This window comes from Nicotiana tabacum, chromosome 9, assembly GCF_000715075.1.
Source record: "Nicotiana tabacum cultivar K326 chromosome 9, ASM71507v2, whole genome shotgun sequence".
Lineage (NCBI taxonomy): Eukaryota > Viridiplantae > Streptophyta > Magnoliopsida > Solanales > Solanaceae > Nicotiana > Nicotiana tabacum.
In genome coordinates, this window is record NC_134088.1 from 13,121,263 (window position 1) to 13,136,246 (window position 14,984).

At 36.4% G+C, this 14,984-nt stretch overlaps 2 protein-coding genes across 2 annotated transcripts; one reads left to right on the top strand and one right to left on the bottom strand.

Annotated features, from left to right (window-relative positions):
* The first annotated feature begins 2,605 nt into the window (after window positions 1-2,605).
* LOC107800224 (110 kDa U5 small nuclear ribonucleoprotein component CLO-like) lies at window positions 2,606-8,991 on the top strand. Its single transcript, XM_016623373.2, has 11 exons — window positions 2,606-2,809; window positions 4,010-4,763; window positions 5,111-5,179; window positions 5,278-6,471; window positions 6,618-6,716; window positions 6,796-6,954; window positions 7,077-7,162; window positions 7,229-7,427; window positions 7,618-7,728; window positions 7,828-8,034; window positions 8,359-8,991. The coding sequence occupies exons 2-11, from the start codon at window positions 4,023-4,025 to the stop codon at window positions 8,455-8,457; spliced, it is 2,964 nt and encodes a 987-aa protein (XP_016478859.1). The 5' UTR covers window positions 2,606-2,809; window positions 4,010-4,022; the 3' UTR covers window positions 8,458-8,991.
* Window positions 8,992-10,212: 1,221 nt separating this feature from the next.
* On the bottom strand, window positions 10,213-14,484 carry LOC107800225 (putative protein phosphatase 2C 27). Its single transcript, XM_016623374.2, has 4 exons — window positions 14,057-14,484; window positions 12,534-12,734; window positions 11,396-11,607; window positions 10,213-11,009 (listed from the first exon to the last, which is right to left on the bottom strand). Exons 1-4 carry the CDS (start codon window positions 14,234-14,236, stop codon window positions 10,451-10,453), a joined length of 1,152 nt encoding a protein of 383 aa, XP_016478860.1. The 5' UTR covers window positions 14,237-14,484; the 3' UTR covers window positions 10,213-10,450.
* Between the last annotated feature and the right edge of the window lie 500 nt (window positions 14,485-14,984).

Genomic DNA, 14,984 nt, shown 5'->3' on the forward strand with positions numbered 1-14,984 from the left:
TGAAATAAACATTATTATCTTTAGCCCCACGGTGGGCGCCAAACTGTTTACCTCGAAAATATTCGTAACAATTAAGTTTGATTTGTGATTTTAAAGATATGTGATTTAGTTCAATACTAATTAATAACCAAGAAATATAACGTATAAATGAAAAAAATGAGTGAATCAAACCAGTGTTACTAGGCAGTATCGACCTCGAGCTAAAGTGATCTCGAGAAGGACCAAGAATAATAAAGCAAGAATAATGAAGCTAAAGGACAATTCTGATGAACAATGAACGAAAAAGCAAGAGAGTATATTCTTTGTCAATAACTAGATGATCTTTACAAATGATTGGGGTCTCCTTTATATAGGAGGGGAACCCTAAATAAGGTACAAATCTATTTTGGGATTTACGCCACGATCTTGGGGACGTGGCAGGAATCTTGTCCTTCTGTAACAAACTCATAACGGCTCCATCTCGGAGTCGGTCATACTTGGCTCCGATGTTCCTCGAGCATTTAGATCTTCGAGCCTCGTATTCCGTCATCGAGCTCGAACTTAATCCTTAGTGAGCCTATTCTTTGACGCGAGCCTTATGTTCCTCGATATGAACCTCCGAGTCCACGAAATCGGGGCACCTAATTTCACCGTATCGAGACTTAATATTAGAATTGAACGAAATTATTTGTAATATAACCAAACATTTAATCCAGATGAATTGCTTTGGCAAAAACATGTAAATAAGCTATCTTCTTTCGAAACTTTGAAAAACAAATTTCAAGTTTTTGGAAAATCTAAAAAACTCTTAAAAATTATCTTGCAAAATTTCCAAAAACTTGAAAAACAATTTCAAACTTCCCTTTCTAAAAAGGAAATTTAACTTTTTTAGTAATTGATAAAACTATCAAACTTAAAACTTGAAAAAAAACGGTCATATTCTTTTTTAACCTTGTTTTCGTCCACAAAATGCAAAGTCACTTGCCTTTTGGTAGTCAAAATTTATTTACACCAAAGCTTGTAACTAACCACTGTAAATATTTATCCACATTGGGTGTTTACACCAAAACTTGTAACTAACCACTGTAAATATTTATCCATATCGGGTGTTTACACCAAATTATATTAACTTTTTATGGTTAATTAATTTAATTAGATGAGAATGCATATAATTTACCATGGTTAAATGATTGAAGTCCATATGCAAGACACATGTCTTGTATCTATTGGTTTGATGTAAACACCCAATGCGGGTAAGTTTTTACCACTTATCACGCTTAAGTGATCTCGTGTTAAAGTCTTTAAAATGAAAACTTTTTGGTATGCAACAATTTACCCCTTTGTCGATTATTTTGACGTAAATCTAAATTAGTTAGACAAATATCTTTCGATAACTCAGGATTAAACTGATAATCCACAAAATAGAAATTTAATATATTATAAACTTTTTGGTAGCGCAACAATTTACCCCTTTGTCGATGTGTCCCACGTAAATCTAAATTAGTTAGGCAAGTATCTTTCAGATACCACACGATTAAATTGATAACCCATAAAATAGAAATTTAATATATTATACTTATGTTGTTGATATTTTATTTTATCTAACAAAAATAATACTTGAGTAGTCTCTCATAATTTCCCCTCATTTTTGTGCCGCGAGGCCTTACCCTTGAGTGCCATCAATATTTTTAATAAAACACAAAAATGCGTCAAATAAAAAGTTTCTACATTTAAACAAGATGAAAATCGCTAGCCAGTAGCCATACCAAGACTCAACTTAAATATATCAATGTAATAAATATTGAAAAATATATTAGTTCTACTACAATCGCTCAACTTAAATATAAGATTATAGTCCGTTTGGCCAAACTTCTAAAATAAGCTTATTTTGAAAAGTATTTTTCTTAAAAGTACTTTAAAAAAAGTGCTTTTGGTCAGAAGTAGTTTGTGTTTGGCTAATTAATTAGAAAAACACTTTTGAGCAATAATTAGTGTTTGGCCAAGCTTTTGGAAACTACTTCTAAGTATATTTTTCTCAAAAGTACTTCTCATAAAAGTGCTTTTGGAGAGAAACTACTTTTTGTTCTCCTCAAAAGCACTTTTTTTCCTTCCAAAAGCTTGGCCAAACATCTTAATTTTTGGCCAAAAGTACTTTTGGCCCCAAAAAGCACTTTGGTCCAAAAAAAAGCTTGGCCAAACAAGCTATAAATTGTTTCATCATAACTCATAGTCATGGGGTCTGTTTGGTTGCAAAGTGGGATATCAAGGGATTAACAATCTTAATTCTTAGGATTATAATTGGATTGTTATCTCATATTTAATGTGGGATAGTTAACACTATCAATTTGGTATAAAAAGATTAGTTAATATTCATGAACAAACATAAAATAAATACAATCCCAAATTTTATCCTTAAATTATAATGGGGTATTATTACTTTTAGCCCGCCCCAGAAACTATTTACATCTGATAATCGAAAAAGTATATAAAATTTGTATATAACATACAGAACGTATATATACAAAAAATATTTTTTGTAGATTTATTTGAAGGACTATTATTTTTACAGCGGCTATACAATGTCATTTTTCCAATTATATAATCCTAATCTCCATAACCAAACGATACCTTCAGGGTCACACCCGATTCATTTTGGGCTTTTGGGTCCAAGGCGGTTCCAGATCCAGTTAAGGCCCATTTTTTAGCACTGAATTCCAATTTACAAGCGGTCACTTTGCAGCTGCTTGAAAACTGCTTGAACCACCGCTGCTGCAGCTGCTTTGCTGCCGTCGTCCGCCGTTTATCTCCGGCAGAGTTCTTCGAGTTAAAGGTACACTTCTCTTCTTCTTCCTAAAACTTGCACGTTACTCATTACCCTTCAGTCCCGTTCTCGGCATATCATCGCTTTAAAACCCTATGTTTTAGCTGCTAACAATGTTCCCTATGTGATGTTCAAATCTAGCAATATTCGGTAAAACAGCTTCTTAGTAATTTATGAGTTAAATTGTAAAAAACAAAAAATAAAATTATTTATGAGTTAAAATAACCAAAATTTTGGAAACTATTTTTTTGATAACTGCGGTGTCCGGGCCAGCTTGCGAGCACCTGGGATTTAAACTATAGAACTCAAGTTCTCAATCCACTTCATTAATCACTAGGTCACACACTTAGTGCTAAAAATTTTGGAAACTATTTTCTCCTTATTGTTAGCGTGATAGTTGATAAGAGCTTAGAAGAAAAAGTAAACAGACATGTGATTCTGGTTTCTATTCTTCTGTCGGTCCCGTTCCCTGCATCTATCCCTTTAAAACCCCATGTTTTAGCTGCCGACAATATTCCCTATTTGTAGTTTTAGACTTTTAAGAAATAGTTTAAGCTTTGTAGATATCCTATTACTTTGTTTGTTTGCACTATAGTTGCATTGACGGTCCGTGGCGGACGTATTGTAGTATCGATGGGTTCAATTGAACCCATAACTTTTGACGCGGAGTAAAATTTTATGGGTAAAAATTCACTAAAATTACAAAAATAGTACATATGAACCCATAATTTTAAAAATATAATGGGTTCAATGCTAAAAACTTTAAAAGTTGAACCCATAGGATTTAAATCCTGGATCCGCCTCTATTGACGGTATAAAAAGTATTTATACAATCAGGTCATTTATAAGGTTATTATAGGTAAATCTGTATGATAATCATTAATTCGTAACCTAATAAAAATGGTAACTAACCTTTTATCACATATAATGTAAAATATACAAAATTAATCGGTAACCTAGTAAAAATTATAACAAACCTATATCACAGGTTAAAATTCACAGAAATAACTTAAACCCGTCTTGGAATAACAAAATTAACCATGAAATAGCTTGATAAGACGTTTTTGGAATTTTGTTCTGCTAAGTTTCACCTGTGCATAAATGCTCCATTGCATAGCTTGTTTTGGTGAAAATTGTGTTTTTTGCGTTGATTTTTTGTTTGCTTTAGTTGGACAATTAATAAGATGGGTGATTTTTTCTTCTAATCAGGTAGTAAAAAGCCATGGATGAAAGTTTATATGATGAATTTGGGAACTATATTGGTCCTGAAATTGAGTCTGATCAGGAAAGTGATAGGGAAGAGGAAGATGAGGATCTCCCTGAGAGAAGTGATGATGAGAGGGCTGCATCTGATGGCGAGCAACCTGGTGCATCGAATGGATGGCTGGCCACTCAAGAGGATGTTGACATGGATAACCAAGTTGTCCTTGCTGAAGACAAGAAATACTACCCAACAGCCGAAGAGGTTTACGGTGAAGAGGTCGAGACATTGGTGATGGATGAAGATGAACAGCCTCTTGAAATGCCAATAATTAAACCGGTGAAGAATCTCAAGTTTGAACTTGGGGTAAAGGATTCGTCCACCTATGTTTCGACTCAATTTCTCTTAGGTCTGATGTCGAACCCAGCATTGGTTCGAAATGTTGCTTTAGTGGGACACGTGCATCACGGGAAGACTTTGTTTATGGATATGCTGGTGGAGCAAACCCACCATATATCTACTTTTGATCAGAATAGTGAGAAGCATATGAGGTATACAGACACAAGAATAGATGAGCAAGAAAGGAGGATATCAATTAAGTCTGTCCCTATGTCACTCGTCCTGGAAGACAGCAATTCAAAGTCTTACCTCTGCAACATTATGGATGCTCCTGGTCATGTCAACTTCTCGGATGAGATGACAGCTGCTTTGAGACTTTCTGATGGTGCAGTTTTGATTGTTGATGCTGTTGAAGGAGTGATGGTAAGTTCCTTCTTATTTCTACGATTAATCCACTTGCAGACATACAGGACGGGTAATTATCTCTCTGTCTTGATGTAAGCTGCTAAAGCTGTGTGTTTTCTGGGAAGCTTTGCAGTTTAAGCAGATGTATTATCAAAATTTTGGGGCTCATACGGGGGATGGGTGGGGTTTAGTTGGATTAACTTAATCAGGTAGACGAGCTGGGTGGGGCAGTTGTGTCGTTTCTTCTTTCGATTTATTTTTTGAAAGCTGTATTCCTATCATTGAGTTCTATTTGGACTTTATCTTGTATATGCGCACTGGATAGCTAGACCACTTACAATTGTTGCTTGTGTCATGGGTGACAGGTAAATACAGAAAGGGCCATTCGGCATGCGATTCAAGAACGTATTCCGATTGTTCTTGTGATTAACAAGGTATCTTGCCTATTACATAAAACTAGTGAAAATAGTAAGTGTCTTGCAATGTTGAGATACAGTTTATTTTCCTCTAATAATTTTTATTGTCCTTTTAGGTTGACAGACTGATAACTGAGCTTAAATTGCCTCCAAAGGATGCCTACTTCAAATTAAAGCACATAATTGAAGCTGTCAACAATCAAGTTACAGCTGCCAAGTCCATAGCTGGAAATGCACAAGTATTCGATCCTGCGTTAGGGAATGTCTGCTTTGCAAGTGCAACAGCAGGATGGTCGTTCACACTGCAGTCATTTGCCAAACTGTATGTTAAGCTTCATGGAGTTGCATTTGATGCCAACAAGTTTGCTTCGCGGCTTTGGGGGGACTTCTACTTTGATCCTGACACAAGAAGTTTCAAGAAGAAACCGCCTGCAAGTGGGGTCGAAAGATCTTTTGTGCAGTTCGTTCTTGAACCTCTTTACAAAATCTATAGCCAAGTGATTGGAGAGCACAAGAAGAGTGTTGAAGCAACCCTGGCAGAACTTGGTGTGACGCTTAGCAATGCAGCTTACCGTCTAAATGTTAGGCCTCTTCTGAGGCTGGCTTGCAGTGCTGTTTTTGGCACTGCCACTGGCTTTACTGACATGTTGGTTCATCACATTCCTTCTGCTAAAGCTGCTGCAGCTAGGAAAGTGGAGCACATATACACGGGTCCAAAGGATTCAGCAATTTACAAAGCAATGGAAGATTGTGACTCCGCTGGCCCTTTGATGGTTAATGTGACCAAGCTGTATCCCAAATCAGATTGTAGTGTTTTTGATGCTTTTGGTAGGGTTTACAGCGGGGAAATAATGACAGGGCAGACAGTACGCGTTTTGGGAGAGGGCTATTCACCTGATGATGAGGAGGATATGACTGTAAAAGAGGTCACAAAGCTGTGGGTATATCAAGCTCGATACAGGATACCCATAAGTAAGGCTCCTCCTGGTGCTTGGGTGTTGATTGAAGGAGTGGATGCTTCAATCATGAAAACTGCTACTCTTTGTAACTCGGAATTTGGCGAGGATGTGTACATATTCCGGCCCCTTCAGTTCAATACTCTTCCCGTGGTGAAAACAGCAACTGAGCCTTTGAATCCTAGCGAGTTGCCCAAAATGGTGGAGGGGCTTAGGAAAATCAGCAAGAGTTATCCTCTTGCAATCACAAAGGTTGAAGAGTCTGGTGAACACACAATATTGGGTACTGGTGAATTGTACCTAGATTCCATAATGAAGGACCTTAGGGAGCTCTACTCCGAGGTGGAAGTGAAGGTGCTTTATAACTCTCTCTTCATACATTCACCTTTGTCAGTTCTCTACTTGTTTCAGGACAAATCCAAACTTTATTGACATTAAGGATTCATTTGTTAAACTTGACTGATCTCGAGGTGCATTTTCGTTGTGTGTGCAATATTCAGGTGGCTGATCCAGTTGTTTCATTCTGCGAAACTGTAGTGGAGTCGTCTTCAATGAAATGTTTTGCTGAAACACCTAATAAGAAAAATAAAATCACCATGGTGAGACAGTCCGTTAATTTTTTGATATGTGCAAGCTGAGAAAATTGTTTCCCTCCTTGCTCACTTATATTGCTTGTAGATTGCGGAACCGTTAGAGAGAGGACTTGCTGAGGACATCGAGAACAGTGTTGTAAGCATAGATTGGCCTAGAAAGAAACTTGGTGACTTTTTTCAAACCAAATATGACTGGGATCTGCTTGCTGCACGATCTATTTGGGCATTTGGACCTGATAAGCAGGTCAGGGTTGCATCGGCTTAGATGCTTTACCACTTGGTTATTTTGAACATTTGCTAATGGATTACTTCTATTGTTTAATTGAACATAAGTTTTCCGTTTTAACACTTCAAATGTATTTGCAGGGACCTAACATCTTATTGGATGATACACTCTCCAGTGAAGTGGACAAGAGCTTGTTGAATGCTGTTAAAGATTCTATTGTTCAGGGGTAACTTGATCTTATTTTTATGCTTTCTTTCCTTCCTGAGATATTGGGCTAACAAAATTTTAACAGGTTTCAATGGGGAGCTCGGGAAGGACCCCTGTGTGATGAGCCCATTAGAAATGTTAAATTCAAAATAGTTGATGCAAAGATTGCACTTGAGCCACTTAATCGTGGAACAGGTCAGATTATTCCAACTGCACGACGTGTAGCCTACTCTTCTTTCCTTATGGCGACACCCAGGCTTATGGAACCTGTGTATTATGTGGAGGTATAACCCGTGTGTCTGAAGTTAGTTCTTTTAGGTGTTTTTACAATGTTCAAATGATGAGATAAGTACGTTGTTAAGACTTAGTTAGGTTCAATTATTTACAGAAATAGGGATGAAATTTTAACAAAAAGATAGATTTAAGATGTTTTCTTATGTGAAACTGGGGCTAACTTTCTGTGTCTTGATTCAGATCCAAACACCCATGGATTGTCTCTCTGCTATATACACCGTGTTGTCTCGCAGGCGTGGACATGTTACTGCTGATGTTCCTCAACCTGGGACCCCTGCCTACATCGTCAAGGTTTGATTTCGAAATATAGATAGCACCCTGGATTTTTTATATAATCTTTTCATGTTATAACATCAGGTTTTCTCATATGCACACTTGTTCCTTCTCCAGGCATTTTTACCTGTTATCGAGTCCTTTGGTTTTGAAACTGACTTGAGGTATCACACCCAAGGGCAGGCGTTTTGTCTTTCAGTGTTTGATCATTGGGCTATTGTTCCTGGAGATCCTCTTGACAAGAGCATCGTTTTGCGACCACTAGAGCCTGCCCCAATTCAGCATCTGGCTCGTGAGTTCATGGTGAAGACAAGGCGTAGAAAGGTATACATTCTAGCAGGGTTAATTTGAGATTATTTACTCTTCAGGTTTCTTGAACAGCACATGATTTGAAGTGGTGCTTGCCCCCTTCCAGATGTCCCTTGTTCCCCCCTCTTCTATTATGATCTTGGTGCAAGCCCCCTTCCACATATCCCTTGCTTCCCATTTAAGGCTTCAACTCTCATCTTTTTCGGTTTTTTTAAAACACAAACATAAGGGGAATGTGGTAATCTAAGCTGGACTTACAGGCCCTTACAAAAAGTAGCTATTTAGCTCTATTGACCAAGAGTATTGTCTTAAATAATGGATCTATCCCTTTTCTTTTAGGGAATGAGTGAAGACGTGAGCATCAACAAATTCTTTGATGAGGCTATGATGGTGGAGCTTGCGCAGCAGGATGCTGATCTTCACCTGCAGATGATGTAGATATCACATAGTTGAGGTGGTTTTGTATGTCATGTAGCCGACAGCCTCTTGAAAGATGTTGTAGCCTCCAGCCTCCAGCCTCTTGAAATATGTAATAGTCTAGTACAAATTTGGCATACCAGGATCACGAATAGTTCCTGCGTAACTCTCCCTTTGAGCTCATCTATTTGTTGGGATAATCCCTTGCTCTAACATTCGAGTATTTGTGGTGGTTTCCTCTCCGTCAAAGGGTAGGTTCTCGCACGACTGGCATTGAGTATGAGATTTCTGTAAGCTCAGGCGTATTGAATTACTGGGCACTTGTTCAAGTTCTTACTTTATCCTCTTTTAGCACGTTCTTTGGATTCTATATACCCAAAGGTTGAACTCATTTTAGCTTTGCCAGAAGTTCCTTTTTTATTTTAGGTGAGTTTTGTAACATTTGATCCCAGTTTTACAGGATGAGAGTCTCATATTTGGTTAACTATGTAACCACTATGTAAGCTAAAGATTGAAGATTATATGAAAATTCACTGCTAGATAACTTGTTTACTACACGAAAATGTTATAAATTAATTACTACTAGTTTTCTCAAGAGGACTCGGTTTGATTATCCTAAATTTTTTTAGCAGCAGTCGGCTGACGGTTTTGATGATATTCAGACTTAAAGCTAGGGAATGAGACTTTACAATAAGAACATTTTTTCTTGGTTAAACCAAACAATCTTTCTCCTTATTTTATTTTATTTCCTTTAAAGTTCTCACATTTTTCTTTGTTTCTTCCCGTCATGGTTAAAATTCAAATGGTCAACAAAGAGTCGTAGGACTGGATGTATTTAGACAAGTTGGAGCTTTTCAGGGTTAACACATTTATGGATTTCGTACAGTAAAGATTATATTGTAACTAAAATTACCAATTCCAATATGCAATATACAATAATGTCGATATTAATCCAAGTCCTCAAAATTGAGATTCAAAGATGAGAACAATGCTCGTTGGAAGCACCTCGTGCACCATCATTTGAGGCGCAAATTTCAAGTGATAATCCTCACTTTACCCCTAGAGTTTATAGAACTAAAATGGCTGTACTCAAAATAGATGAAGCTCAAAGCATGTATCCGTCTTAGCTGAAAAGGCAATGGTTTGAATAATGTGGCGTACCTCATTGATAAGGTCCTATAATGGTTTTTTTTTTGATGTTTTATGTGTGCCAACTCCATATTAGATCTTTGTGGCAGATGAAATTTTTTAGTGATGATACTTTACAGGCACCAATTCAGCAGCAACTACATTGTGAAATTAAGCCAAAGATGCCTTAGCATACCCGTTTTCTTGCTCGTCAGCAGAGGCAGACCTACGTGTAACCTTGAAGAGTCACCCAAACCCGAAAACTTCGGCAGAAATCTTGTATATGTATGTGTATACTTTGAAAATGGTTAATTCAAATCACTTGGCACCCTGAATACAAAAAACCATTAGGGGTACTGGTTGAGCAGAATACTAGTGCCCCCATCGCATTAAAATCTTGGGTCTGTCTCTGCTCGTCAGTGCTATTGTTTGAAACAAAGGGTAGCTTGAAAAAGCAAATCGAGCCTAAAGTACACTCTTATGGAGGCGCATGCATAGAGATTTAGAACTCTTAACACATTCACAACCAAGAGATGCAGCATTACACAAACTTTGCTATGACACCAAAAAGGTTGGAACATAACCAACAATCAATTTTGTCTAACCAGAAGGTGAGATTCAGTTGAGTTTCCTTTAGTCGGGGAATCATACAATTGAAGAATAGATTAATTTATGTACAAAAATTTGGCTCCATAATTTGCTTGTCTCCCTTAAGCTTTATTTCATCTTGCACTTGGACTAAATGGGAGAATTACAAGGAAGAAAATAAGCTTACCTCTCATGTATTTACAAAGTTGTCCAGAAGTAACCAATTAATCGTCATTATCGCTGTTGTTTAAGTGGATATGATGCAGGCTGCACAAAATTGATATAGTAAATTGCAGCTCTAGCCTTCAAGCAAAGATCTTAGATTCTCAAGCCCCTCCGCGGAAATACTTTTCCTTATTCTTGATCTTTGAAAAACAACTGGAGGTGGAGGCTCAGAGTGAAAACAAACAATGACTACCGTTAAGTTGTCTATTGCACCGCGCTTTTTGGCCTCGTCTACTATTTCCTTGCAGCAAAACTTCACATTGTTATGCTCTTGCAGTCTCCTACGAGCAAAATCCACTGCATTTTGGCTTCTGAAAACATCCCATATTCCATCACTACCAATAATCAGGAACTCGTCTTCCTTTGTCAATGTCAGCAGTTTCAGTTCAGGCTCAGCGCTCAATGGCCCACCCTTTTCAACCTCCTTCAGTCCTTTAATGTGCCAGTTACCTAATGCCCGGCTCACGCCTAGCTGTCCATTCAAGTAGCCATCATCAACAAATCCACCCACGGACTCTATACGAGTTCTTTCACTAATACAACAAGGTCTGTGATCCTTTGACATTTCTATAGCCAGTCCACGTCGGGATACAACTGCTCGACAATCACCAGCATTGGCGACAAGCAATGATCTGTCCATAAGACAACATATCAGTATAGAGAATTGATACTAGCAGCCAATCTTAGAACATAGATTTCTGAATGTAGCTTAATGAGATAATTGCGCAAGGGCAAACAATTATATCAACCAAAACAGTACACTAGTCAAAGAAAGATGCATCTGAAATGTCAGCTTAATAAGTGTTAACCACGATTTGATATTTCAATAAAATTAATGATACCCCTTGCTGAATGAAGTATTATTCTTCCGGTATAAATCACTACTTAGCTGGGAATAAGCAAATAACAAAAACCTCTGTCATTTCCCAATAGACATAAATCTAACACATAAAAAGAAGATAGTGAATGGAAAGAAAAAAAAACAAGAGGAAAGGGATTAGGCACAGGAATAAATAACCTTCCAAATATCATTGCGGTGAGTGCAGTAGTGCCTGAGGACAAGGCTGAATCAAGAGAGCATGACTTGGCAAAGGCAGCATCTGTCTCTACGAAAGATCTTGTGACCACTTTCTCAAGTTCCAATGGAAAATCAGCATCTTCAACAATGATCCTCGGCAAGTAGTCACGAACAAATTGTGATGCTCCCTTCCCACCATGTCCATCAAAGACCTGTCATTAGAACTGTTCGCATTAGACATCTAAGATATAATAATATCAAATAGAAGAAACTCCCAAGTATAGACAACATGGCTTTTAACCTCTTTCCCTCTCTCGCTCTGCTCCCCCTCCCCAAACCAAAACAGAAAAAAAAAATCCTCTTCATAGGCATGGTCCTAAGTAGGAAATAAGATACGCATTTCAGATGGAAGTAGTTGAATTAGTGCTGCTCTACCTACTGCTGTTCAATAGGTACATTTACAAGACTCCCAAAATTTTAAGGGTAGTATTATGCTTCAACTTTGGAGAGAGGTGGTCTCTTCAGTTCTTTTGTGGTTCCTTGTAATGTCATTATCTGATATACAACTAGTTTGGAGAGCTCTAAACATAAGTTGTCACCTACGCTTTTCATACTTTACTTTGATAATCAGCTATGGCTGTTCTCCTGTTTTGCAAAAGCATGAAGGAAGCACCTATATGCTGAAGAGATGTGCACATCTCACAACTCTAACGATCAGAGCACTTCTCTAGTTTGTGTCCACTCTCTAGTGTTATTCTATTTTACTCTTCTTTCTTTAGCCTGTATCACATGATTCCAGAAAAATGGAGATGATACCAAATTCACATTGAAACATTCTAAATTCAGAAATATCCAGCTTTGCTACGGCACATCTATTTCATTTTTTAGTCTTGCACAGAAGACTCTCCCTTTGGTTGGAGGAAGCAGTAAAAGTGAGAAAGAGCTATACTAAACTTCAAGATCTGCAGAAATCGTCTAGGCTTGCCCTATAAAATAGATAGCTCCTACACATGTCGGCATACTTCCCATGTTTACTGAGAAAGAGCTATACTAAACTTCTGAGAGAATTCGGTCTACAAGTAAATTGAGTATAGTCAAGAACGATATATGTGATGTCCAATGAGGTTAAAGAACTTACTCCATAAAAAGAAATAGCTTCCTCACCAAGTATATTATGGCCAAAATTCTTAGCTAGGTCCGCAATACAGATGTGAGTGTCTTCCATGTCAATGCGACCTCCAATATCGGACCAATCTCCAGACCTAAGGGTTGGGAGGAAGTTATTAAAGAGTATCTGTTTCCGATCCACAATAGTTGCGTCTTCCGAAATACTTTCCAGCTGCAGAAAAGGAAAGAAATTAATTATAAGGCGAAGAAATAATTCCTATGCAAGGAACAATTAGCTTAGATGTGGCAATAAAAGTGAATTTCAGTGCAAATTCTCTGTTTAGGTCTTTAGGAAGATATGCATCAGGACTGTACAGCATGATTATGAAACAGAACCACAAAATCAATGCTAATGCAAACTCTAAATCATTCACTATGTATGTCAGCAAACAAAACAATTCTATGAAGGACCGTCCACAGTGGCAGTACTAGGACTTTTACTAAGGAGTGTCAAAATATAACGAAGTAAAAACACGAAGAAGTCAAGTCAATATATAGTAATATATACATATAAAAAAAATTACCGAGCTACATAGTATAGGTTTTCGGATGAAGGGGACACCCCCTATGGATAAGGTGGTTCCGCCACTGACCATACGAAACACATCTTGAAATAGATCTTTCAGAAGACAATGAGCAAAAATTATCATCAGACAATTTGCAAGTTCACAAAAAAGGGGAAAAGAAACATGTATATGAAATTTAGGTTCACTGTAGCTCAGATGTAAAAGTTACAAAAGTCATTCTACTAATTTATCCAGCCAGTTTCATACTTCCTCCAAATGAAAGAATATCAAGAAATCCAAATCACAGAACATAAGACACCAATTTATTCATAAATGACCATCTAACAGAAGACAGTTGTAAAAACACACACACACACACACAGGTGGATGGAGCCTAGTTTACGAAGTTCAGCTGAATGCAATATTTAATTACTAAAATTTCAACAAATACTAAATTTTGACCACATAATTTCAAAAGCGCAACGGGTTTAATGGTAAAAACTCAAATATAAATTATGGATCAAACAGTACTTGAACATAAAATTTCAGCATGATATTAAATGAAAACAGACCAATAACCATAGCTTCATAGTACTGTCTAAGGCATAATAAATACACCATAAAAATCAAATCTTTAAACATTATAACAGAAGTCAAAATTACCTAACATTTATGACAATAAAATCTACTACTACTACAAATCAACATCCATATGCAAATCAACAAAGCCAATCCCAATAACACAAAAAAGAATATAATCAACACTACCTAAAAAAAACTGGGGAAAAAAATTAATAGGTATAAGCAAATATTACACCATAAAAATCATATCTTTAAAGAGTATAAACCAAACTTCAAATTAAACCAACATTTATGAAACTAAAAACTACTAATACCAATTAGAATACAATTAATACTACCTAAAAACTGGAAAAAATAATAGGTATAAGCAAATATTACAATTAAAAAAGAAAAAGAAAATCCTTACTGGGAATGAGTTTCTCATCACAGAATGGCTAGAAGTTGTAATTTTTTCATAATTCTGAATCTGGGTATGTTGTAATTCAGCTTTAGAAAGCAAAGATTGGTTCTTGAAATTGTTATCAGTCTTTGAAATGTCCAAATTCTCCATAGCCTCATTCACTTGTTCTGAGTCTTGAATGCACATGTTAGTTAGTTTTAACACAATTAAATGGGGAAAAAAGAAACAAAAAAAGACTAAAAAAAAGATAGAATATTTAGACCAAGAAGAAGAATGGGGTTGTTTTATTATCACTTTATTTATGTAGAGCAAGTTGTTGGAAGTTGAAAGGAAGCAAAGTAGAGGAAGCGAGAATATAGTGTGGAATTTGTGATTGAAGGAGAAGATTCTTGGGAATATGTGATTATGGGTTTCTTCAAACAATAGGTTGCAATTTACTCCCAAGAGTGAAAACCTATTTTAAATATAAGTGAAGGGAGAGTTGTACTTAATTAAGACTTTTTTTAGTATAGTATAATAAAATTAATTTTGGATTTAAGTTATAGCTCCTCCGGTCTATATTAATTGTCGTGCTTATTAAATATATCTGGTCTAAAATAATTATCATTTTAGAAAAAACTAAGGTATATTTAATTATTCCTTCCTATGCATAGTAAATGACTTTTTGGTCTTTGGTATGCCCCTTATGAAAATAGAAAAAAATAAGTGTTTTGACTAAATTACTCTTAATTAAAATTTATATATTGTTCACTTGACACATTCGGATACGTAAATAAGGAAATTTTTTAAAAATTTAAAGTTAGTTCATTCTTTGTTATGTAAAAAAGATGCTTATTTTGAACTAAAATAAAAAAAATATATATTTTTTTCTGTTTTTCCCTTAGTGTTAAATGTTCTTGAAAGTAAAAATATTTACTACATAGCATAGAAAACC

What these genes read in the sequence shown, in the direction of transcription:
- LOC107800225 (XM_016623374.2), bottom strand. Translation starts at nt 14,236, where the DNA reads ATGTGCATTCAAGACTCAGAACAAGTGAATGAGGCTATGGAGAATTTG. An exon ending in AAGCTATTTCTTTTTATGGA is followed by an intron (nt 11,608 to 12,533) that starts GTAAGTTCTTTA and finishes TTCTAATGACAG; the next exon opens with GTCTTTGATGGACATGGTGG. An exon ending in ACCGCAATGATATTTGGAAG is followed by an intron (nt 11,010 to 11,395) that starts GTTATTTATTCC and finishes TCTTATGGACAG; the next exon opens with ATCATTGCTTGTCGCCAATG.
- LOC107800224 (XM_016623373.2), top strand. Translation starts at nt 4,023, where the DNA reads ATGGATGAAAGTTTATATGATGAATTTGGGAACTATATTGGTCCTGAA. An exon ending in AACCTGTGTATTATGTGGAG is followed by an intron (nt 7,428 to 7,617) that starts GTATAACCCGTG and finishes GTCTTGATTCAG; the next exon opens with ATCCAAACACCCATGGATTG. An exon ending in TGAAGACAAGGCGTAGAAAG is followed by an intron (nt 8,035 to 8,358) that starts GTATACATTCTA and finishes CTTTTCTTTTAG; the next exon opens with GGAATGAGTGAAGACGTGAG.